The sequence below is a fragment of the Boleophthalmus pectinirostris genome, unplaced genomic scaffold, assembly GCF_026225935.1.
Source record: "Boleophthalmus pectinirostris isolate CB_2022bp ecotype Guang Dong unplaced genomic scaffold, ASM2622593v1 HiC_scaffold_3, whole genome shotgun sequence".
NCBI lineage: Eukaryota > Metazoa > Chordata > Actinopteri > Gobiiformes > Gobiidae > Boleophthalmus > Boleophthalmus pectinirostris.
In genome coordinates this window covers 23,878,583-23,903,167 of record NW_026571299.1, presented here as the reverse complement: position 1 = coordinate 23,903,167, position 24,585 = coordinate 23,878,583, and the positions used below count along the sequence as shown (strand labels likewise).

The 24,585-nt window shown below is 39.5% G+C and overlaps 1 protein-coding gene across 1 annotated transcript in view; it reads left to right on the top strand.

Annotated features, from left to right (window-relative positions):
* LOC110158704 (inositol 1,4,5-trisphosphate receptor type 1-like) overlaps positions 1 to 24,585 on the top strand; it is a 264,915-nt gene that overhangs the window by 85,510 nt on the left and 154,820 nt on the right. Inside the window, 18 exon segments of the mRNA XM_055160081.1 lie at positions 5,385 to 5,543; positions 7,512 to 7,684; positions 8,806 to 8,925; positions 11,036 to 11,230; positions 12,873 to 13,124; positions 15,180 to 15,321; positions 17,369 to 17,522; positions 19,045 to 19,235; positions 19,685 to 19,817; positions 19,885 to 19,939; positions 20,134 to 20,299; positions 21,094 to 21,252; positions 21,807 to 21,836; positions 21,838 to 21,879; positions 21,956 to 22,093; positions 22,722 to 22,847; positions 23,446 to 23,646; positions 24,264 to 24,515. Coding sequence (XP_055016056.1) covers positions 5,385 to 5,543; positions 7,512 to 7,684; positions 8,806 to 8,925; positions 11,036 to 11,230; positions 12,873 to 13,124; positions 15,180 to 15,321; positions 17,369 to 17,522; positions 19,045 to 19,235; positions 19,685 to 19,817; positions 19,885 to 19,939; positions 20,134 to 20,299; positions 21,094 to 21,252; positions 21,807 to 21,836; positions 21,838 to 21,879; positions 21,956 to 22,093; positions 22,722 to 22,847; positions 23,446 to 23,646; positions 24,264 to 24,515 — 2,688 coding nt within the window.

Here is a 24,585-nt window from a genome sequence, read left to right as displayed (position 1 = left end):
CTGACACACAAGACTAGAGCCTCTCGTGGGTGTCAGTGTAAAAATTTTAATATATAAGTTGCACCAGTGTAAAAGTTGCAGGAAACACCGAAACCATGAAAAAAGTGCAACTTATAGTCTGAAAAATACAGTAAAAATTTTGAATAGCATTACTGTTCATAGCCATTTTTGGCAACTTTAGTGCAAAATTTGTAGCTTTCTAGTCAAAAACGTCCAAATGTAAGTGAGTCCTGCCTTCAGTGGCCACTGCAGCTTCAAGTATTATGTGACATTAAACAGAACTGCCCTAATTATAGCCAGGTGTTAGAATTGATTTTAAGATTTTACTGATCAGTTTTGAAGCTTGTTTAGGTCTTGCACCGAGATACATGTTATTTATTTATTTATTTATTTGTTTACATATATAACATAACAATAAAAAACACACTAGATAAAAAGTAGGTGCCGGAAGAGACAAAAAACCCTAAAGAACTAGAACTTTCAGAACTTTTAACCCCGTCCGAACCTCCCCCAGATCCTCAGGCAGGTCCCTGTGACTGTTCCAAAGTCCAGGCTCGGGACGAAGGTGATGGAGCCTTTTCAGTCCTGACGCCTCGGCTTTGGAACAACCCGCTGACACCATCACTATCATCTTTTAAATCACTTCTTAAAACTCATTTTTATCGGTTGCCCTTCCTTTAACTGGTTTTAGCTTGATTTTATTCCTGTTTATTTTGATTCTATTTTATTCACTTATTTATTATAATTAATTGAATTGTTTGCATCATTGTGTGTTTTTGTTTGTTTTCTGGATGCTATTTTTGTTGTTTATTTATTCCTTATATATCCAGACCCCGCCCCTCCTCCCGTCTTTGTGTTTAGTCCCACTTCTAATAGCCTTAATAAAGCATGAACAAAGACTTAATAATTCTTTTTTTATTTATTTATTTTTTCAATGATTGAGGCTTAGTAACTACTTATTCATGCTTTGTTACGGCTACTAATGCTGGATGTACACTGTGCAATATTTTCAATCATTTCACTCAGCCCCAGCTCAAGCTGTATGACCAAATCACAGAGATTAAAAGTTCACAGCTCACAATTCATGTACTCACATTACACGAACTGTGAATCCTCGCGAGAGGCGACTGGATTTCAAACAGGTTTGATATTCTTGCGACCTTCGATTGCTGATTGGAAGCTAGTTGTGAGGTATTAATTGGTTCTCGTTACCCATGTAAACTACACAAAACATCACACACGTATGGACTAAGAAAGCTGTCAAAAATATTTGTGCGCGTAAAATAGAAATCCGTGCGTATTTGGGAAATCCGTGCATATTTGGCTGTAGTTGCGCATAAAATAAATATTTGTAAACTCTCAAATGACTCCAGTCTTACATAAAATATATTGTGTGTATTTTATCCATCAGAATACGAATTGAAAAATTACGACGTCATGAATTACAATCACGAAATGAAAATTTATGATTACGCTTTCATCAGTACGAATACGAATTCACAGACGGAACTTTACTGTCAAAAATACGTCATCACTTCACAGACATTATCCATCGAGCAGAAGAAACATCGATCAAGATCAAGACTGTGCAGCTCAAGTTTGTAGCAGAGGGTAAAAACAGAGTAATAGCACAAGAAGCTACAACAGCGACCAACAAGTGGGTTAATTAAAATCTATTGTAAAAATGTTTTGAATTCGGGAACCGAACACTGCTGTATAATATTGTGTAGAAACACCTCCTTTACACGGGAAATTGCACCTATATGTTAGATAACATAGTGGTAGCCAGTTGGCTAACATCCGACGTAAAAGTTATCCCAGGGCTAATTAGCAAATATCAGGTTCTCTGTATGTTTAGATTAAAACATTCACGACTACAGCCACAGCGAGCATCAGTCAGTCTTCACTTCAGCAGCATTTCTTGCATGAAATGCCACCAAAAGTTCCTCGGGACGCTGAAATGTCCCAGTTTACGCCAAACACTACCAAACTGTCCTGGTTACGACGTCACAGCCAATGAAATGTTACACATTACAGTTTAATGCAGCTTCCAGCAACAATTAATGTTCGTGTTTACAGGCAACACCTTGGTATGTTTACAGTATTTACCGGTAAGTTTAACGTCACTGTAACGTGGATGGATTTGCTAATTTTAACCCATTATAACTCATGTATAACCCATTGTCTGAAATGCAGCTGAAGTGAAGACTGACTGATGCTCGCTGTGGCTGTAGCCGTGAATGTTTTAATCTAAACATACAGAGAACCTGATATTTGTTAATTAGCCCTGGGATAACGTTACGTCGGATGTTAGCCAACTGGCTAAAACTATGTTATCTAACATATAGGTGCAATTTCCCGTTCAAAGGAGGTGTTTCTACACAATATTATACAGCAGCGTTCGGTTCCCGAATTCAAGACATTTTTACAATAGATTTTAATTAACCCACTTGTTGGTCGCTGTTGTAGCTTCTTGTGCTATTACTCTGTTTTTACCCTCTGCTACAAACTTGAGCTGCGCAGTCTTGATCTTGATCGATGTTTCTTCTGCTCGATGGATAATGTCTGTGAAGTGATGACGTATTTTTGACAGTAAAGTTCCGTCTGTGAATTCGTATTCGTACTGATGAAAGCGTAATCGTAAATTTTCATTTCGTGATTGTAATTCATGACGTCGTAATTTTTCAATTCGTATTCTGATGGATAAAATACACACAATATATTTTATGTACGACTGGAGTCATTTATGTACGACTGGACTCATTTGAGAGTTTACAAATATTTATTTTATGCGCAACTACAGCCAAATATGCACGGATTTCCCAAATACGCACAGATTTCTATTTTACGCGCACAAATATTTTTGACAGCTTTCTTACTCCATACACACGATTAAGTGAAAACCCGGCCGGATCCCAAAAACAGTAGTCAACAAGCGCAATCAGTGATATCAACCTGGTCCACATGAGGCACCAGTGGGGTCAGTTCATCAGCACTAGAGCCCGACCGATATATCGGCTGGCCGATATTATTGGCCGATATGGGCACCTGGAGACATATCGGCTATCGGCCGATATGCTTGCTGATATGGGCCAATATTTCACGTGGGCATGTTATACCTCATAAAGCTTAGACTCTCTACATTATGTTCATTTAATCCAATTTACAGACAGATAAATGTCCTAATATGTGGCTCCGCATCAGTTTTTATCTGCGGTGTAATTTGTCTGTGTCCGTACTGTCCCTGAACACACCCCCAGAGTCACGTCACTTCATTCACGTGTGTTTGTTTACGCCCGCAGTGGTGCGCAACACTGAGATTATATTATTTTTACGACAATCGGTTTGAGTCTGGATTAAAAGGACTTTTATTAGTGCAGACTTGTGATGTGAGGAGGAGCCTGTGTGAGCGGTGAGTGTTGGAAATACATCGACATTGAAGCTAGTTTTGGCTGTTTGTTGTTAGCGATTAGCTGCTGTAGCTCCCGCACATAAACAGGCTGTTTTCTATTGGTCTATTGTAAAGTGACTATATTGGCCATATATTTGCTACTGGACCAGCATTGATATGTAAATGAGCTGTGAATAGACGTGTGTGAATGATCCACGTGTATGCATATAATTAATTTTACCGCGGCGCGCACATTTTTACGGCTAAAGGCTAATAGCGGTAGTTTACTAGCTAGGAGTTATGGGTCGGTCACGATCGAAGCGGCTCTTAGATCCGGTTCTTTGAAGCGAACAACGGGAGCACTGTTTCTTATTGGGAGCCGTGTTTTCTCTTTTTCTCACTTTTTCTCTTCAAGCCGCTTGTAGACCCGTAGTTTGACAGCAGCAGCGGCTGAAAACAAAACTTTCAGAAATCTGCGTGTGCATAGGATAAAAAAAAAAAAAAAAAAAAAAAAAGTGCATATTTGGCTGCAGTTCAGCATAAAATGAATAAACCAGGACTAATCTTGGGCTCGAGTGAGGGAGAGACCGAGTCCCGACACTCAGTCCTGGTTCAGTTCTGGTTTAGTCCTGTTTTACACATGGTTTAAATCTGTTTTAGTCCTGGTTTAGTCCTTTTTCAGTCCTGGTTCAGTTTTGGTTTAGTCCTGCTTGCAGCAAAACAATCTCAAGATTCGTTTAGGAGATGACAGAGCCAGCTGCTTTAGTGAGCCGAGCCAAAAGAGCCAGTTCTCAAAAAAAAAAAACTGAAATACCCATCACTAGTAGCTAGAATGTGATGCAAAAATGCCATTAGGCCAATCTACTGTATGTAAATATGACGTAAAGAGTCAGAATAACAATAAATGTTGCCTTAATAAACCCAATTTAGAATCCACTAGAGCCAAACCTAAGTTTTTTTTAAACAATTCAACATTTACAGTGAATTTTTACATCACTAAATATATCGGCGATTATATCGCCTATCGGCAGCTCCAACTCCCATTATATCAGTTTCATATTGGCCACAACAAAATCCATATCGGTCGGGCTCTAATCTGCACAGAAGCAGTTTATGAGTCCAGCCCATATTACATGATCATTATATCCACAATACAATGTGTGTATGTGTACAGGCCCATGAACATTTGTGTGATATTGGTCACACATGAGAATGTCTGTGTTTACTAGTGTGGAACCAAAATGTCATTTTTCATGAGTTGTGTGTATGTTAGTTGTGTGACTGTAGATCAGTGTGTCGTGTATCACCAGAAAAACAAGAAATGGAAATTATTTTCGTTCCAATTAGAATTTTAACGGCTACACTGAAAGAGAAAGGAACTGTTACAATAAGTGACTATCTGGAAAACTATGAACATTTTACTATACAAATGCATAGAATTATAAATAGATCATAATTTTTCTGAGATTTTGAGACACTCCTGTTGCTCGAGCTCGATCCTTCGCGGAGTTATGACGCATATTTGAAGTTGGTTACCGTGACCTTCAAGTGACCTTGACCGGTTTCAATCTGTAACATCCAGTGTACCCCGGTTATGTGTGTGCCAACTTGTGTGATGATTGGGTGAATATTTTAGTCCGCAGATGCTTCAGAAATTGCCAAAATTGCAGATCCTTTATAACCGCGTGACCTTTCAATTGACCCGTGTGACTTCAAATGACCTCAGATCATCTTCAAACTTTTTTTGCGGCCTTGGGCATGGAGGCTTGACCCATGTACCAAATTTGGTGACAATCAGTCCATAAATGGCAGAATTATTGGGTGGACACACGAACAGACACACAGGGTGAATACAAAACCTGGTCAACCCTTCAGGGACCAGGTAATAATTGCACAGTGTACGCCCGGCTTAAAGGTGTAGTTATTAAAGTGACATCTGGATATAATAAAACAGGAAAAATCATGTTAAACCCCATGCTTCTCCTGTGTTCAGATCTTTAAGCTGCTGCAGGCCCCATTCACAGACAGTGGAGACGGGCCCATGCTGAGGCTGGAGGAGCTCGCAGACCAGAGACACGCTCCCTTCAGGCACATCTGCAGATTATGTTACAGAGTCCTCAGGCACTCACAGCAGGACTACAGGAAGAACCAGGTACTGCACCTCTGTCACACTCATTTCAGGCCAGATGCCCTTCCTGGAGCAATCAGACTCTGTGAATGACCCAGGGACATTAAAACTAAAGATGAAGTAAACAAAAATAAACAACTTATTATAGACATGTATTATACTTGTATCATAGGAAACCATAGGAAATTATGTTTATTATACAGTAGTGGATTTTTTTTCAAGATCAACAGTTTAGTCCAATCAGGTTCATTTGGTTTTTCGATAATTTATGTCATTAGGTTCTTTTTTGAGACCAAGAGTTTGTTTTCAATAGTTTGGACTGCTTTCTAGCTCTCTTCCTCAGAGTCTCGTGATGTTGCTGTGATGTGTCTGGTCAGATGATTTAAACAGGTTTTGGTGCTGTCTTCCTACCAGTGGAGGCAGGACGACAGCGCCATCTGCAGTCCCACTTCCTCAGGACAGTAACCCAGGTGTGTGAGAGTAAAAAGCCCCTCGTCTCGGTTTATCGTCCTATGGGCACGTTTCTGTATTTCGATTGCCTCTTTAATCCAGCGACGGTGTTTGTTTTCCTCTGTCCCAGTGATGTTTGCTCCGTAACAGTCCAGAATGTGCTTCTCTCTTTGATATTGGTCACAAATGGCCGATTTGAGTTGTTCCTGTTCTGCTTTATGTTTTGTTGCTCGTGTTTTGCCTTCGCTATGTCCTTCTCGCTTTCTGTTCTGTTCTTTTTTTCATGTACTGAACACCCTCCCTGTTTCCTTGATGTGTGTTTTATTGCAGGACATGCAGGGTATTTCATATATGATATTACATTTATGCTCCAGTTCTATTTTCTCATTTGGGTGCACGAGGAATTGCCTGAGTTTATGTTTGGTTTCACTGGTGTGTTGATATAAACAAACACCGTTACTGGTTTAAAGAGGCAATCGAAATACGGAAACGTGCCCATGGGACTACAAACCGGGACGAGGGGCTTTTTGCTCACACACACTACTCTCAGCATACTGTTCTGAGCAAGTGGGACTGTAAATGGCACTGTCATCCTGCCTTCACTGGTAGGAAGACAGCACCAAAACCTGTTTAAATCAGCTGAGCGACACGACACAGCAACATCATGAGAGGAAGAGCGCAGGGAGCAGAACAAACTGTCATGTATAAAAACAAACTCTTAGGCTACGTTCAGACTGCAGTCTGAAGTGACCCAAATCCAATATCTGATCTTTTGACATGTGACTTCAGTCTGAACAGATAATGTGTAAGTCAGATGAATGCGCCTTATCAACAAGCGACAAATGTACACAAACTTTCTTCTTGTCATACGAAAATTGTTAATGAACTCCGTGTCACTGAAATGAAGCACATCGCGATCCCACCACTCTTGGCTACGTCTCCACATTCACATATTCCTTTCAACGGATGTCGCTGCCGCTGCCCCACAAAACACCACGGCCAAAAACCTTGTACTTCTCCTTCTCAATCTCCTCCTTAAAACAAGTAAGTTGTACATGTTCTGGCTCTGGTATGAGAGGAACTTTAAAATCTCTAGGTGCTCAATGCTCGCGTCCATGTTTGGACAACTTCCGTAAACACAGAGCACGCTCGCTGTGGTTGACGTCGTCGTATCTCCAGTGCACATGCGGGACACTTTTGGGGTGTTTAATGTTCACACTGGAGATCACATACAAGTCACATTTAATTGGAAATGTGAAAAACACATCGGATTTCACACAAAAAATTAGAATTGAGCATTAAGCCCTGCAGTCTGAACGTAGCCTTAGTCTGAAAACAGAACCTAATAACATAAGATCAACAGTTTGTTTAATTATGATGTGTAGCTAGAGGAGTTAGAGTGGGTTTTGTATTGATCCACACACTGTTTTGATGGTGTGGGTGGTGCATTCATTAACATTAGCCTAGATATCTTGAGATAGACTTGTTTGTTCTTCTTTGTCTCTGTTCACACCTGAATCCTGTGGTTCGTGTGTTCTTCAGGAGTACATTGCCAAACAGTTCCGGTTCATGCAGAAACAGATCGGGTATGACGTCCTTGCGGAAGATACCATCACGGCTCTGCTCCATAACAACCGCAAATTGCTGGAGAAACACATCACCGCGGCGGAAATCGACACATTTGTTAGTCTGGTCCGAAAGAACCGCGAGCCCAGGTCTGAAAGAGTTTTTCTCTTTAAAGGCGCCATGTTTTTAAGACGGGTTTTTTTACTGTCTTAAAAACACAAATAACAAATTGGTTCATTGTAAACAGTTTGCAGAGGTCCAAAGTTCTTCCTCACTTACCTTATTCATTCAGAACATTCTAATTATTCACCATGATGAGTTTATAAAAGCTTTTAATAAGGGAGGATCTGGTACCATCATCAACATCAGAAGAAGGTCGAGCAAGTTTGTGAAAAACTCTTGCGAAGCCCCAAGAAGTAAGAAGAACAAGTTTGGAAACCCAGATTCCTCAAATGACGATTTTGTGTACCAGATCCTTTAGTCCTGCATAATCAGTCTTCTTCTTTACATTTTTGGTGCCAAGTTCAAATTTGTTTGCCAGTTGGTGCAGTTTTTTCCAAATTTTGCATTGAAGGCTGCACAGTCTTGGGTGAGTGTGTGCAGCAGATTCCAAGATGCAAAATGTGCTAACTCCTCAGCCTGAAAACAGAACAAAAATAAAACATTAAATATAAAATCTTAATCTGTTTCTATACATTCTGTGTAAATTTTAGGTTATTTCAACAAGATTATTGGCTGGGGGAAATTATGTCAAATGTTTTGGGGCACCCTGTGTAGGTTCAGATTTATATGACTATGACTAAAATAAAGTAATTGCCATTTTTACTTTTTAAGATTCTGTGCTCAAGTTATTTTCCTTGTTAATAGTCTGAGTTTTAGCTAGAGTTCTAGATTATCTGTATAAATGAGACAGGGGTATTGTTCCCCTTGTTTATTCATATTTTTCACTTTGTATTATTTTATCTCGTCCTGATACTAAAATTTCCAACTCAATTTTGACACTAAGAAATAGACTCGATACTCAGTAGCGATTCTGATACCACGATGATACTAATAATAATAATAAGAAGAATAAAAAAAAAAAAAAAAAAACACCCTTCATATCTGTTGTGTAGGTAGGTCCAGGTAGGTCCCGTAGTGTCCATGTGTGTATACTAGTCTGTATACTAGTCTGTATGTGCTCTTCTACTTGTTCTGATACAGCTCAACATCATTCTAAAGACATTCAGGAAGGCTCTTAAAATAATGTTGAGTGTCTTATCTCCTGTAGGTTTCTGGATTACCTGTCAGACCTGTGTGTGTCCATGAACAAGTCCATCCCCGTGACGCAGGAGCTCATCTGTAACGCCGTCCTGGACCCTGCCAACGCAGACATCCTCATCGAAACCAAGTAAGACTAAAGCTGATCTTTGTTTACAGGTACACTATGTCTTGTTCTGGTAGAGGGACATTAGATTTGGCTGTATCCATAGTTAATCAGGTGACGCTATGATGGTTAGAGGAGTGACAATTTACAGCAAATGTACAGAATTTATAGAAGAAATTACTGTATTTTTCAGACTTCAAGATGCACTTAAAATCCTTTAATTTTCTCAAAAATGGACAGTGTGCCTTATAATCCGGTGCACCTTATGTATTAATTCTGGTTGTACTTACTGACCTTGAACTGATTTTATGTTGTACCCAGTGCTCAAATCTGTCAAAATGTTTTAGTATGACTTTGGTACCAGAACTTGCTTGATGGATTGTCGGAGCATTACGGCCACTGTAGTCCGGAGCCTCGTGGAGTCATTTTTCAGAACTTATATTTTATGCAAATGAGCCATGTAGTTTTAAGTTTTGCTTCTGTAAAACATGAACAAATGTGTGCAAAGCTGCATTAAACACATTATTACTGAATGTATGTTTGAGTATTCACAGTACACATTCACCAAGACGGGGAGGCAACACCGGTTGAGTTACACCACGATCTGCCGATGGATCGTGGATACCTGGACTAACGATCAGTCTCATGTGTTGTCCATTTGTTTCTCTTGATTCACTTTATAATCCGGTGCCTTATGTATGAAAATAGACGAGAGAATTCAACATTATTGATATTGCGCTTTATAATCCAGTGCACCTTATAGTCTGAAAAATATGGTACCGTATTTTTCAGACTATAGGTCGCACTTTTTTTCATGGTTTGAGTGTTTCCTGCAACTTATACTCCGGTGCATATTCAAATTTTCAGACTGACAGCTGCAAGAGGGCGCTCTAGTCTTGTGTGTCAGTATCTAGTACTGCTATTACTCCTGTACCACTGTCACTGACACTGAACTGTGCATGCCTCCTGTAGAAAAATTCGCTGTCCTGCTTCAAGTAGTGAAATATGCAGCAGAAAACGGTAATCGAGTAGCAGAAAGAAAGTTTGAAGTGAGTGAGAAACTTGTGAGGGATTGGCGGAAAGTTGGGCTGGAGAACACAGCTTCATGGGACTTGGGAGGATGCATCATGTAACTTTCCTGAAGTCACTGGATGAATCGACAAAGCCTGAACTTCAGTGACAAAACCATCCTGTCGGGATTCAGAAAGACCGGAATAATTCTAACTGGAACTGATGCTGAGTTTGACGACAGCTCCGGATGAAGAATTCAATGGATTTAGTGATTTGGAGTGAGATGGAGAGTTTGCTAAACTTATGTTCTGTTGTTTATGCCATAATCATCTGAATAATTGTTCATATGTGACGTTAACATATTAACGACTGTTCAGCCTGTTGTTCTCTGCTCTATTGTTATTACTAGAATTTGACTTTCAAGATGAAATGTCGGTTCCTGGTATTTATAAAATACATTTTCCCAAAAAGTGTGACTTATATATGTTTTTTTCTTCTTCATTGCGCATTTTTTGGCTGGTGCGACTTATACTCCGGAGTGACTTATAATCCGAAAAATATGGTACATAAATTTTACCAAAATGGAGTCAAGACTTTTCTAAATTACTCATGATTTTCTGCTTAACAAACTGTCAGAAAATCATTTGTCTTGCGTGTAAATTGTCCCTGCATTTTGGATGAATTTTGTGTTGATGTATAGACAGAGATATTCCATTTTAAAGGTGCATTGTGTAACTTTTCTGGTGAAGGCGCCATTAAATGCTCTTCTCTCTGGGACTGTTATTGCTTTATCTAGAATGTTTCACAGTATGGCATTAAACCTTTCTATCTTCATGGAGACCGAACCTCAAGTTACAGGTCAGATCTGTGGAGAGGTGACCCCGCTCACAGCCAGAATGTCTGTTTTTCTAGGTATTTTTGAGCTATAAAACCACCTGTAATTGAATAAAAGTACAGTAGAGCTTTTTAATGTCATACAGTGGAACATTCCAGGCAGAGCAATGAGATCTCCAGAAAAGTTACATGATGCACCTTTAAAACTCAGCACCACCTTGTATCACATTCAAACTTTTTCGTAATCAACTTTTCTTCACAAACTGCCACTGAACATTTGTTGTTGCAGACTGGTGCTGTCCCGGTTTGAGATAGAGGGGGAGCATTTGGGAGAGAACGCGGAGGAGTCGGAGGAGGACGAGGAGGAGGTGTGGCTCTTCTGGAAGGACAGTAACAAAGAGATCCGCAGTAAAAGTATTCGAGAGCTGGCCCAGGACGCCAAAGAAGGCCAGAAAGAGGACCAGGAAGTCGTCAGCTACTACCGGTATTGCAATACTTTAGTTGTTATGTAGTTAAAGGTGAGCAGTATATCATTTTAGGAATATCTTGCATGTCGATTTGAAGATATATTAAATACACTGGGGATTAAACACTACAGTAGGGATATGGTGTGGATAAGTGCGTAGTTTTGGTCGGCTGGGAAACGGGAATTGTTCTTTGGAAGTTAATTTTCTGTTGATTACATTTAAAACTCAGCGCTACTGCCTATATTTTTGTATTTTCCCACAATATGTATGCTCCCAAGCCCATCCTAGTAATACTTAAAGGTGCAGTGCACTACTTTTCAGGTGGAGGGTCCGTCACCTAGGGCTGTCGCAATAACCGCAAAAATGAATCACCACTAAGAGCCCCACCGGGGTGCATGTTGGGCCACCGCGATTACCAACGTGTGACCAACGTGACCTGACCCAGAGTCCTGCATGGGTTCATTTTTAGAGACCCGCACCTGCCCCAACCCATTAACATTCTACCATGATCACCCAGGACTAACCCAGGACTAACCCACGACTGACCCATGACTGACCCAGGACTAAGGTGCGCCCACGTAGACCATCTGGTGACCGCAGGCGAAAGGACTGGTGCAGTGCTTTGCGCTGCACGGAGGTAAGTGCGCCCGTTGGCCAATCGCGCTTTGCGGACACCTGCTCCATGTGCTCATGCTCGCGGGTACCTGACCTGGAGCAGGACTCTGAACTGAGCTGTCACAGTGAGAGCTGGAGAGATGCAGCGACACTTGTTCCAAGGCCAAATGTTACTTCTCCCACTGCACACACTATATCAACACGACAACCAAGGTACATGTGCACAACAAGAGCATCATAAGAGAGAGTTTTCAGTGGCGCTGGAAATATTATAACTCCAGGGGATGGGGGGTGGGGGAGGGGTGCGATATCATCACATACCGTGCTGTTAAGCCGATATACCACCACATATCACAGGAGAAACTCCCTAACTGTGACAGCCCTTCCGTCACCTGCTTGTCTTCATGGAGATGGTATTACTTTGCCAGAATTCTCTCTGTGAATACAGTTGCCTCTAACAGATCTGACCTGCAATGTAGCCTATAGTTGTCTCCCTTGAGATAGATAGGTTTAATCCTTATTGGAAGATTCTCTATAAAGCAATAATATCTCCTTGGAGCCTTGAAGACAAGCAGGTGGTGGACCCTCAATTCGAAAAGGTACTATGAAGCTTTTTGGTTGGGGGTCTGTCATCTGCTTTTTTCTATGGAGATCTCATTTCACTGCTTGGAATGTTCCACTGTACGACAGTACACAGCTCATTTTTTCAATTACAGGTAGTTTTATAGTTCAAAAATACCTAGAAAAACAGACATTTGGACTATGAACGAGGTCGCCTCTCCACAGATCTGACCTGTATCTTAGTCTGGTTTGGTCTCCATGAAGATAGAAAGATTTAATACCATGCTATGTAACATTCCAGACAAATGAATGTCATCTTCATTGAGAAAAGAATTTGACAGACCTTTAACTAGAGAAATGACACAGTGTACCTTTAAACGTGTCATGTACTTTAAGCTTTGTACCAGGTTTTGCTGTATATGCACAGGGGTCAGTCATTCCAGAAATATTTACATAAACCACATGATCCTGTTGCCCTTGTAGGTACCAGCTGAACCTGTTTGCACGGATGTGTCTGGACCGACAGTACCTGGCCATAAATAAGATCTCTGGTCAGCTGGACGTGGACCTCATATTGAGATGCATGTCAGACGAGGACTTGCCCTTTGACCTCCGCGCCTCCTTCTGTCGCATGATGCTACACATGCACGTGGACCGCGACCCCCAGGAGCAGGTCACGCCTGTCAAATACGCCCGCCTCTGGTCCGAGATCCCCTCCCAGATCGCTATAGACGAGTGAGTTTCATCCTTTTGTGTTGATTTAGAGTTTTGTAAGCAATTTTGAATACATATTTCAATGTTTCACAATTTCCTATTCAAGTCTGTCTTTTTATTTTTTAAATAAGTTAATATTGCTTAAATCTTATTTTAAGAACCCGAAGAACACATTAAACCATTTGTTATGACCCCGCTCCGCTAGTGATGGGGAAGTAACAAAATAACCAAGATGGTAAAGTGGTAAAGTTGGGATTTATTAAAAAAAAAACTGTAAAAGGTAAAACTAACAAAAGATGACTAATTAACCAAAAGAGGCTCTAAACAAAGTAACAAAAATGCATGTAATTAAAAGTAGGCTTACAAAAACAGAATATACAAAATGACAACAGAAAAACAAAACCAGTCTCAACTAAGTCACAAGGACTACTAGTGTCTCAAACAAAGTTAAACAGTACACCATGAGAGACAAAATTGGCATGCAGTCCACAGTCAGAACAGCTGACATGAGGGGCAGGGGGTGGGGCCTTTTAATAGGGCTGATGCTGTAGGTGTAGGCCCAGGATTGGCCAGGTGTTGCTGCTTTCCACCAATCAGCTTGGGAGGAACCAGGTGCCAGCTGAATGAGTCCTCCAATCACAGCAGGGGTCTGGAGGCTTGCACACACACGGACCAAAACAGATCTGGCTGTGGGAGGAGCTGGAGGACCGTGGCAGTAACACCATTAAATCACGTTAAACTGCCCAAGTCATTCCCCTAATGTCCAGAGATGCTTTTAATCGTCAGAGGATTGACTCTAGCTCTCCATAAAAAGACTGATTTGATTAAAATGTGATAAATTGCACAGCTCGAATTCAAGCAGTCTGAACTACTCTTTGGATTCCTCAGTAGGGTACACTTATTAACATCTAACTACCTGCTAATTAGCATAGTTGTAAATGGTTAATTTGTCATTCATTAGTATGTATTTAACCCTTATTAATGTCTAATTCCCTAAAAGCTTATTCTGCTACTTAGACATTTACACTTTCTTATTAATACTCTCCTTCTTACTGCTTATTAGTTTGATACTAGGCTATTTTTGTATATGAATTATGATTCTAATAAGATGGTGCTGTTAAGGACTTGTAGCAGAAGAAACGTAGTTGTTAGTTATTTAGAATCATAATTCATGGACATAAATGGCTTACTGTCATATTAATAAACAGTAATAAGGAGTGTATTCATAGGAAAGTGTTTGTAAATGTCTAACTAATAACAGAATGAGCTGATGTGGAATTAGACATTAATTTTGTTTACAACTGTGCTAATTAGCGGGTAGTTAGATGTTAATAAGTGTACCCTAAAATATAGTGTTACTGGTATTTATTGTTTAAACATTTATTTATTTTATTGATAAGAGAAGCCCCTAAGCATCTCGTTGGCAAGGGAGTCCTAAATACGTGAAGAAACATAGCATTTACAGAAAAGAAAGAAAAAACAAATCAAAACAGAACAAAAGACAAACACAACACACAGACAACATTCACACTACACAATACAGGATTCTAAGACATACATCTCTGTAAATTAGTAAATTAGTGAAGAAGAAGAAAAAGCAACACTATGTACAACAGAAAGTACATAGAACAAAATATATTTTGATGGAAAACAGGAGCAGGATGTTTGTATCTGAAAACTGACGCTTTAAAATGGTGGATCGATGTAATTGATTGGATTGAGGAGGGTAAGTTGTTCCATTCATTTGGGGCTTTGAAGTTAATTGCTCTGTGGCCAATTTCTTTTTTTATCGTAGGAACATAAAAAAATAGTTGTTCAGTAAATGTTAGTAAATGTTTGCAGAACACATACAAGCAATTCTGTCTTTATTAAATAATGACATCACAGTTATTTTTTTATTTTATGAGAAAACAAGACTATCACAGTCACACAGCAAGTACATTTTGCCAAATCATGCTACATGTAAAAAAGCCACTGGTCTACGTCTTACCCCAAATGTTTTCTTTTGATTTCATTGTTGTGTCCTGGGTAGTGTTTTGATTTATGATGTTCATATTCACTCTCCTTCTGTTACAGTTACGATAACGATGGCACCTCAAAAGATGAGATAAAAGAGCGTTTTTCTCAGACCATGGAGTTTGTGGAGAATTACCTCCGAGACGTGGTGTGTCAGAGCTTCCCCTTCGCCGACAAAGAGAAGAACAAGCTCACGTTCGAGGTCACACACAGACTCACAGTGTATCTTCTTTTAGACCAATATCAATAGAAAAAATGCATAAAGAAGGCATGTTTTGCTTTTTTTCTGGTATTTAAAGCTACTATCTGCAAGTTACCAGTAGATGGCAGATGTGAGACCTGTTCCTCTATCCTCACCTGACCCCTCCCCCTGTCACCTGACCTTTGTTCAGACTCACCTGTGCTCTCTGCTCTTCTTCTGTCAGGCCAAAGCTGACACACTTTTGTTATTATTATTATTAAAGACAATGGAGAGACATTTAACAAAATACAATAATCAACATTAAAAACAAAACACAAAAACATAGAGCAGGGGTGTCAAACTCAAATTCACAGAGGCCAAAATTAAAAACTGGGACTAAGTCATGGGATGGGCTAAACTAAATATTTATTGAAAAAGTTCAACAACATTTGCATGTTTTCTCTTCTTTTGAGATATGTAATGTTAAATCTTTTCTTATTTAAATAAATGTTTAATAATAGTTTCGCTTAAACATTGAATCCAGAAAATGCAGAATATAAAATATAACACAATTTTAAATAAATAATGTCTCTATAGTCTATCTGTAGCCAGCGGGCAGCTCTAGTACATATTTGATGTGATCTCACGGGCCAAATATAATTATGTCGTGGGCCTGAGTTTGACATTTCTGACATAGAGTAACATCCACAACAAATACAAAACAGTGTAGCATAACTGATTTTTTTATTTATTTATTTTTTTTCATTTTTTAATAAACTTTTTTATTCACTATACTTAACTAATACTATTTTCACCATCATAATTTCCTTTTGTAATTTTTTACTATTTATTACAATCTTAAAACATAATTTTAAAGGCATTTTCTTTTTTTCCTCTCCCCTCATCTGTAACTTTTGTTTTTAAACTCCATACACCTTCACTTGAATAACTTTGATAATTTCAGACCTGGAATTACCCATTTCTACTAAACTAAAGCTATTCATTTATTCATTTGAAAACTACCTCTTCATGACATCACGTTTGAGTAAAAAAGGGTTACTCAAAGTTATTACTCTGTTAATAAAACAAAACACAACTCCAGGTCTGTTTTTTGAGGAGCATCATAACATATCGTAAAGCTCACAAGAGTCCATTTTGCATAATATAGAACCTTTAAAGTGATAATCTAAACTGGAAAGGGCAGCTGAGTGGGTGACCAGAAAAATTAATAAATCTCTTAGTATTATAAGAAAGGTTTGTAAACTTGTGGACTCAAAGTCTATACTTACATTATACTATAGTTTAATTTATCCCTGTCTGTGATATTGTAATCATGTCTGGGCTGCGCTTTCTCTACTCTGAACAAAATATTGTTGGTGCAAAAATGTTTTGTTCGAATTGCAACTCATTCCTGCCACTTACACCGTCTGCTCATTTATTCATCAAACTTAACATTCTTAATATCTATGAGATTAATATTTGGGTCCGGTCAAGCGGTAATGGAGGGAAACAGGGGCAGATTTTTTACATTCAAACAGCTCTTATTCAGAAACTAGAGGGACTATTGAAATAAGTAAAGTATCAGAATGTAGGAAAGAGTTAACACTCATTTTAAAGAAATTTGTTTTGAAAAATCATGTACCTTCATCAACAGTTCAAAGATCAAATAACACAAGATATGATGAAATACATCCATTTATTTACATGATTTGCAGGTCTTTGAAATTTGGGAAATAATTTTTGTTGCATACATGGTCTGTTTAAAACGTATGTAACTTTAGAACCAACAGTTTCATAAACTAGAGTACATATGCGCTTATCTGTTGTATATATATATATATATATATATATATTTTTTTTTTTAATGCACATAATAATAATGTTCAGTTTTTAATGTATTCATAAGGTGGAGGCTTTAATATTTCGCCCTTTTGGGTTTTTTGCCTCTTTTTTTCTGGTGTGTTTTTTTATTGTTATGTTATGCGTGGAAAAATAAAAAAATAAAAAAGTAAAGTAATGATAAGCAAAAACATAACATGACAAGCTCTTATTTTAACTCTTATTCCAGGTGGTGAATCTGGCCAGAAACCTGATTTATTTCGGCTTCTATAACTTCAGTGACCTGCTGAGACTGACCAAGATCCTGCTGGCGATTCTCGACTGTGTCCATGTCAGCACCATGTTCCCCTTTAACGTCCTGCACAAGGGAGACGAGAGCAAAGGTCACTCTTTAGTTACTTCAGTTATTATTATTTATTTTTTTTACAATTAATTACAATTTTTATGGTCTAGTGGTTTTGCTGGCCTTGTTGGAATTAGTTGTTCTTTTGTGAACTCCACTATTTACTTCTAAAACTTATAGAAATGAAGGTACAGGGAGTATTAGGGAATATTGTATTGAGACCTAGATACAGCGCCACAAAACTACTTGAAGTTTAGTTTAGTCTTTAGTTGAAGGGACAATGTACAGAGACATTTATTGAAGGGGCTGGTTTCTTAGAGTCTTTCAAAGAATTTTAAACAGGGAAATAGACACATGAGTGAGTCTGTTGTATCAGATCTTGTTGCTTCTTTTTTAATCTTAACAAGACTTTTCCCTGTTAAAGGTTAAAACAATGGACATCACAGGTTCTAAGAATATCAAAATGCAATATACTGTGATGCTAAATTAGGTAATTGATTGTTTTACTGCTACACTACAATTTCATTGTTTGTTTAAAGAAAGGAAGTTGACATATTCATTGTTTTGATGTTTAAAGTGTTAAGGAATCACTGGTCGGACCCAAATATGCAGAGGGAAAAAAGTATTTATTTCACAAAAATAGTCTTGGCGGGGGGATAGATTCCAGGGGAGGCAGGACAGGTCTGGGTTGGCTGCAGATGGGAGGTCTGTGGAGATGGAGGTTGACCGGAGGCTTACAGAAACTGGTGGGTACAGGATGAGGCTGGCTCCAAATGAAGTGCTGGGGACAGTACAAAAGAAACAGGTAAGCATCAAAAAGTCTCTGGAATTCTCAAAAAATCTTAAAAAGCCTGAGTAGTTCACCGCTGGGATTACAGAAGAATCTTGCACTGGAGAGCAGGTCAGCAGGTCTTTTATTGTAGGAGATGATTACTTGATGAAGAACAGGAGTGGAGCTCAGCAGGTGCATGATTGGGCCCCGCCCAGGAAATGCCAAACAAGGTAAGTGGATACAGAGAGAGGGAGCAGGGAAAGGAGGGGTAGGAGGAGCAGGACCCTCACATAAAGAGCCCATATTCTGCCGTTTGCTGATCTCTGTTCTAATGTTTCCTCATCAAGAACATACAAAGAGTTGTGTTTTGTTTAATTCACACAAGTTTAACACACAAACACTGAACAAAAGGAAAATGGTGCCTGTGAACTTGAAAAGAGTATTTTGAGCTTTGAAGATGTGCACAGACTAATAATAAGGTTTTAGTCAAATGTATGTTTTTGATGAGGTAACAACTTTTTAAAATGCCTTAAAACTTACGAGAATCAATGTTGTGTTATATATCACCTTTATTTTACAGTTAGTGAAACAAAGAAATACATAATATGTGTTTGGTTCTTAAAAATAGCACCTACAGCACCAGCTCCCCAGGTCACCATGGCACTCGCACTGATACATCCTGCTGCATATGATCTCTTCAAATAAAAACTAAACTGATAGAAAATTGGTTTAAAGCTCTAGTTATCTGTTACTCTTAAACCTCCCTCCTCTCCCACCTGTGTGATTTTAGGCAGTAATGTGATGCGCTCCATTCACGGTGTGGGGGAGCTCATGTCTCAGGTGGTGCTCAGAGGAGGAGGGTTCCTGCCGACAGCCTCCACCACGTCCACCTCCAGAGACGTGACCAAGACTCAAACCGAGCCGGAGAAACAGGACATCCTCGTCATGGACACCAAGCTCAAGATCATCGAGATACTGCAGGTATGAGTGCAGTATCTCCCCCCATGAATGAGCACAATATGCAAAATGTGTTTTGCCCCAGTACAGATATATTGTATAAACAGTGCTTGGAGGAAAAGAAAAATCGAATAATAAAGACTTTTATTGTACGATAATCAGAAATACAACCTGTATGTAAATAAGAAGGGAAAACAATTTATACAAGTTATGACATGTGCTTAAAAGTGGATTTTGCACCGCGTGTGCTTTAAAGTGACACAAAGAGCCCGATAAAAATGTGCTTTGCTTTTAGATTTATTTTTACAAGTTTCAATGGAATTTAAGTTTCTTATTTACAAATATTTTGTAGTTCTTATGCTTAGAACAGTAACTATTACCAAATATCAAATAATACTGACATTTCTACTCAGCTCTTTATGTACTGTAACTGATCTGATCTATAAACTCTTTCACATTTGTTTTCTTTCCAGTTCATTTTGAATGTTCGACTGGACTACAGGATCTCATGTCTCCTCTCCATCTTTAAAAGAGAGTTTGATGAGAGCAACTCTCAAAGTGAATTTTCCATTTCTGGGACAGTGGAGGGTCCCAACAATATGCCTGGTCAGTAAAACCTTTTTACATTTTAATCTCCAAGTATCAGTTTTGAATCTGACCTTTTTGAATCCAGGTGCACTGGATTTCGAGCACATAGAGGAGCAGGCAGAGGGCATATTTGGAGGAAGGTAATATTGTTTTTGTTATGAATAAATATTGCAGATTTGTCCAAACCTGCCAGTGGTTAAAATAATGATCCTTATGGTGACTTTACATTAATATAACAGGAGAATTGATCCCATCACTAATATGATCACAAACAACATGTGCACATAATTCAGTTGTACAGAGACCGTGAGTTCAGTAGTGTCCTGTGTTTCAGTGAAGAGAACACCCCTCTGGATCTGGATGACCACGGCGGCCGCACATTTCTGAGGGTCCTGCTCCACCTCACGATGCACGACTATCCCCCCCTAGTGTCCAGAGCCCTGCACCTGCTCTTCAGACACTTCAGCCAGAGACAGGAGGTCCTCCAGGCTTTCAAACAGGTCACTACTACTACTACTACTACTACTACTACTACTACTACTACTACTACTACTACTACTACTACTACTACTACTACTACTACTACTACTACTACTACTACTACTACTACTACTACTACTACTACTACTACTACTACTACTACTACTACTACTACTACTACTACTACTACTACTACTACTACTACTACTACTACTACTACTACTACTACTACTACTACTACTACTACTACTACTACTACTACTACTACTACTACTACTACTACTACTACTACTACTACTACTACTACTACTACTACTACTACTACTACTACTACTACTACTACTACTACTACTACTACTACTACTACTACTACTACTACTACTACTACTACTACTACTACTACTACTACTACTACTACTACTACTACTAAACACCAACAGGCCAGCACATGCAGCAAAAATGATTATTTTACATTGCCTTAAGTTGTTTTGGGGATTGATTTATGATGTTTTTACTTTTATTTGTTGAAAATAGCAACACTGATCTGCTGCTTCACCTTTTGACCATCCGTGCTGTATGCTGCTGTATGCTGACGTATGACAAGCCCCGAGAAGAGCTGTTCAATTCACATTAGTTTAAAGTAGTAGTTTTATCAACAATTGCTTAGCTGATTGATTCAAAGATTTAAAAGTTTTTTGCATGTTGTTGAATTTGTTGAAAGAGATGGTCGGGAAACCTCCAGAGGATTGTAGTTTTATCTGGACTTCATAACATGATTTAAATATGTATGTATATATTTTTGTGTGCTGTACAGGTGCAGCTGTTGGTCACCAGTCAGGACGTGGAGAATTACAAACAGATCAAATCAGACCTGGATCAGCTGAGATCCATTGTGGAGAAGTCTGAGCTGTGGGTTTATAAGAGACAGGGACCGGACGAGAGCATGGACACTGGGGACAGCACCATGGACAAGGTCAGAGACATACCAGGCTTTGTTTTAGCACTACATGCACAACTGAACATGATCAAGTCTGCAAACTGCATGCAAATACTCTGTAAATTAGTACTACCATCACTACACATAACTCGTCTTGTGTTGAAGGTGCTGTACCTGATTTTTACGTCTTAAAAACATGAAAAACAAGTTCATTTTAAACAGTTTGCAGTGATTTTAAGTTATTCCTCACTTACCTTATACATTTAAGCTTCTTGATTATTCACCACAACAAGTTAATAAGCACTTTTCACAGCTTTCAGAGACCAGATGCATCACAGTAATGCTAGCATGCCAATAGTGCACTTCCTGATTCTCAGAGGGTAAAACAGCAGTCTCATTTCTAACTTAAGGGCTGTTTTTACATCGTATCTCTACTGGGGCAAGACAAATTTAGCTCAACTACATGGAAAAAACTGGGTAGAGCCACTTTAATTTCATTCTCCCAGACCTGCTCAGCAACATGTCACTGCATTTTTTAGTTTGAATAAGTATCATTTATATAACAACTTTATGTTTGAACTTTTCTGTAGGGAGGATCTGGTGGCTCTGACAAACCAAAGAAAGCAGAGCACCAGCAGCTACAACTACAGAGTGGTCAAAGAGGTGCTGTAGTGTTATTACCCATTCTATCACAAACCTTCTCCTCAATGTCACACACTTACTCCCCCTTTTGTTTCAGATCCTGCTTCGTCTGAGCCGGCTGTGTGTGCAGGAGGGGCTGTCTGGGAGAAAGAGCCGCAAACAGCAGCAGAGACTTCTGAGGAACATGAGCGCTCACGCCGTGGTGCTGGAGCTGTTGCAGATCCCATATGAGAAGGTACTGGACGCAAACACATGTGGGCTTTTCTCTTATTAGTTTCATTAGATTTCAAACATTTGAAGAGGTGCAGTTATTTTAGTTTAGCCCAATATCACAACTGCAGTCACCTCACAGGGTGCATTATTCCGCTTTTTTATGCCATACTTATTTATATATGTACTTTTTTATTATATTTTTCTTTACCTGGAATGTTCTGCTCCAATCAGTGCACAGGGCCCTTGAGCATGGCACTTCACCCACTGAATTGGGAAATTATTTGTTTAATTTAGTTTATTCTTCATGTGTCAGGGTCCATGAACAGATTCATTAATGTCACAAAAGAAAAGGTGATTTGTACCAGATTTAGCTGCTGCTACTTTTCCCTCTGCAGGCCCTGGGCAGGTGAACACACTAAAAATACACATTACATACACATTACAAATACATTACATTACAACTGACTTGGCTCATCATTAACATGAGTAATTCACTGATGTATGGAAGAATTTCATGTAAGAAAGTGTGTTTAGGTTGATTCAGAGTGGCCTTTTGGCAAATCACTGTAGTCTCAGAGAAGGTTTAGTTACATTGAAACTATGGTTCTGTGAATCCCAGAAGACTTCAGTAACGTGTGTATTATTTCCAGGGTGAAGATGTGCGGATGCAGGACATCATGAAGTTGGCTCATCAGTTTCTGCAGAACTTCTGTGCAGGAAACCAACAGAACCAGGCTCTGCTCCACAAAAACATCAATCTGTTCCTCAACCCGGGGGGTGAGCTCTTCTCATAGAACAGTGTCTGTGTTTACATGCACACCAAACATCTGATCTAATTTTTGAGTTATGTTGTTATTCTAGTTATTTGATTTTTACTGGACGTGGTGTAAAGGTCTAGCCAGGCTGGCACCACCTAGTGCCTCCACTCAATTTCATTTCTCTCCAGCAAGGTCAGGAATCAGAATACACTAGATGGTTTGCAAGAATCCAGGAAGTGCGAGTCTGGGCACCAGCCAATCAGCGAAGAGCCATACATTCAGTTTTGTCAACGATTCCTGAGATTGAGGATTTAAAGCCGGAATAAAGAAAATGTTTGGTGAATTTTATCAAGGGGAAAGATGTTATTGTCCTTCTTCCTACCGGATTTAGGAAAAGTTTAATATACCAGTTAGCGGCGCATTACATATGTCACGACCAAATAGCAGCGGTTGGTTAAGTAAAAAAAGTACCTGCCTACTGTCGAGCGAACGAATCCTAATGCTGCGAGGTCAGACAGTTTCTATGAAGTGAAACCGGCTGATGAATCGGGCTAGTAAAGGTCCCCATTGTTCAAAAATCCAAACATGATGTAAGCTTTGTCCTGTCTCTGAGCAGATCCTGGAGGCCATCACCATGCAGCACATCTTCATGAATAACTTCCAGCTGTGCAGTGAGATCAACGACAGGGTGGTGCAGCACTTTGTCCACTGCATCGAGACCCACGGCCGCAACGTCCAGTACCTCAAGTTCCTCCAGACCATCGTCAAAGCAGAGAACAAGTTCATTAAGAAGTGCCAGGACATCGTCATGGCCGAGGTATCCCTGTGTGCATGTGTGTGAGAAGAGAGTCCCTCCCACTTTGTCTGAATGAAGAAGGGTCTGGAATCGGATTATAAAGGGCATCACACCTCTGTCCTAATGTGGGACCATCCAACCACAGCTTAAATTGTAGCACGTGTCTCTCAAAAGCAGAAGACGTCTTTACTCAAACAAATAGTCTTGTATCATTCAGACATCTACAGTTTCCTTGTCCTCGCAGTTATTATTATTTGTTTGCTTCAGACTTCAAACTACGTTCTATCGATATTTTCTCAAAAAGTCTTTCTAATGGAATTTTTTTAAAGAATAGATGCAAATCAACTTTTTTAGTAGTAGTACGAACCTGTACAAGGCCCACACGACAAATCTCCATAAATGTGCAAAAGACGCAAAACTGTACCAAACCTGGTGTGATGTGCAGTAGTTTCATTAGAGGGATGCATGCTGATTTTGATGTGTGCTCTGAAGGGGGAGGGGGGAGTTAAGAGGGGGAGTTACAGATCTAAATATGATGTTTTAGCAATTATATTCCATGTGTAGAAGTGTAACACCTCCTCTTAAAGTTTTTTATACTTGTAGATACTCACAGTCCTTCTCTTCCCTCTTGTGCACAGTTGGTGAATGCCGGAGAGGACGTGCTGGTGTTCTACAATGACCGAGCCTCGTTCCAGACGCTGGTGCAGATGATGAGGTCAGAGAGAGACCGCATGGATGAGAACAGTGCTCTCATGTATCACATTCACCTGGTGGAGCTGCTGGCCGTCTGCACTGAGGGCAAAAACGTCTACACTGAAATCAAGTGCAACTCTCTGCTGCCCCTGGACGACATCGTGAGGGTGGTGACGCATGAGGACTGCATCCCTGAGGTCTGAACAAATGACCTGTCTCACCCCCTGCTCTGTGTTATCCTCTCCAATGAAATTTTGACTATTATAA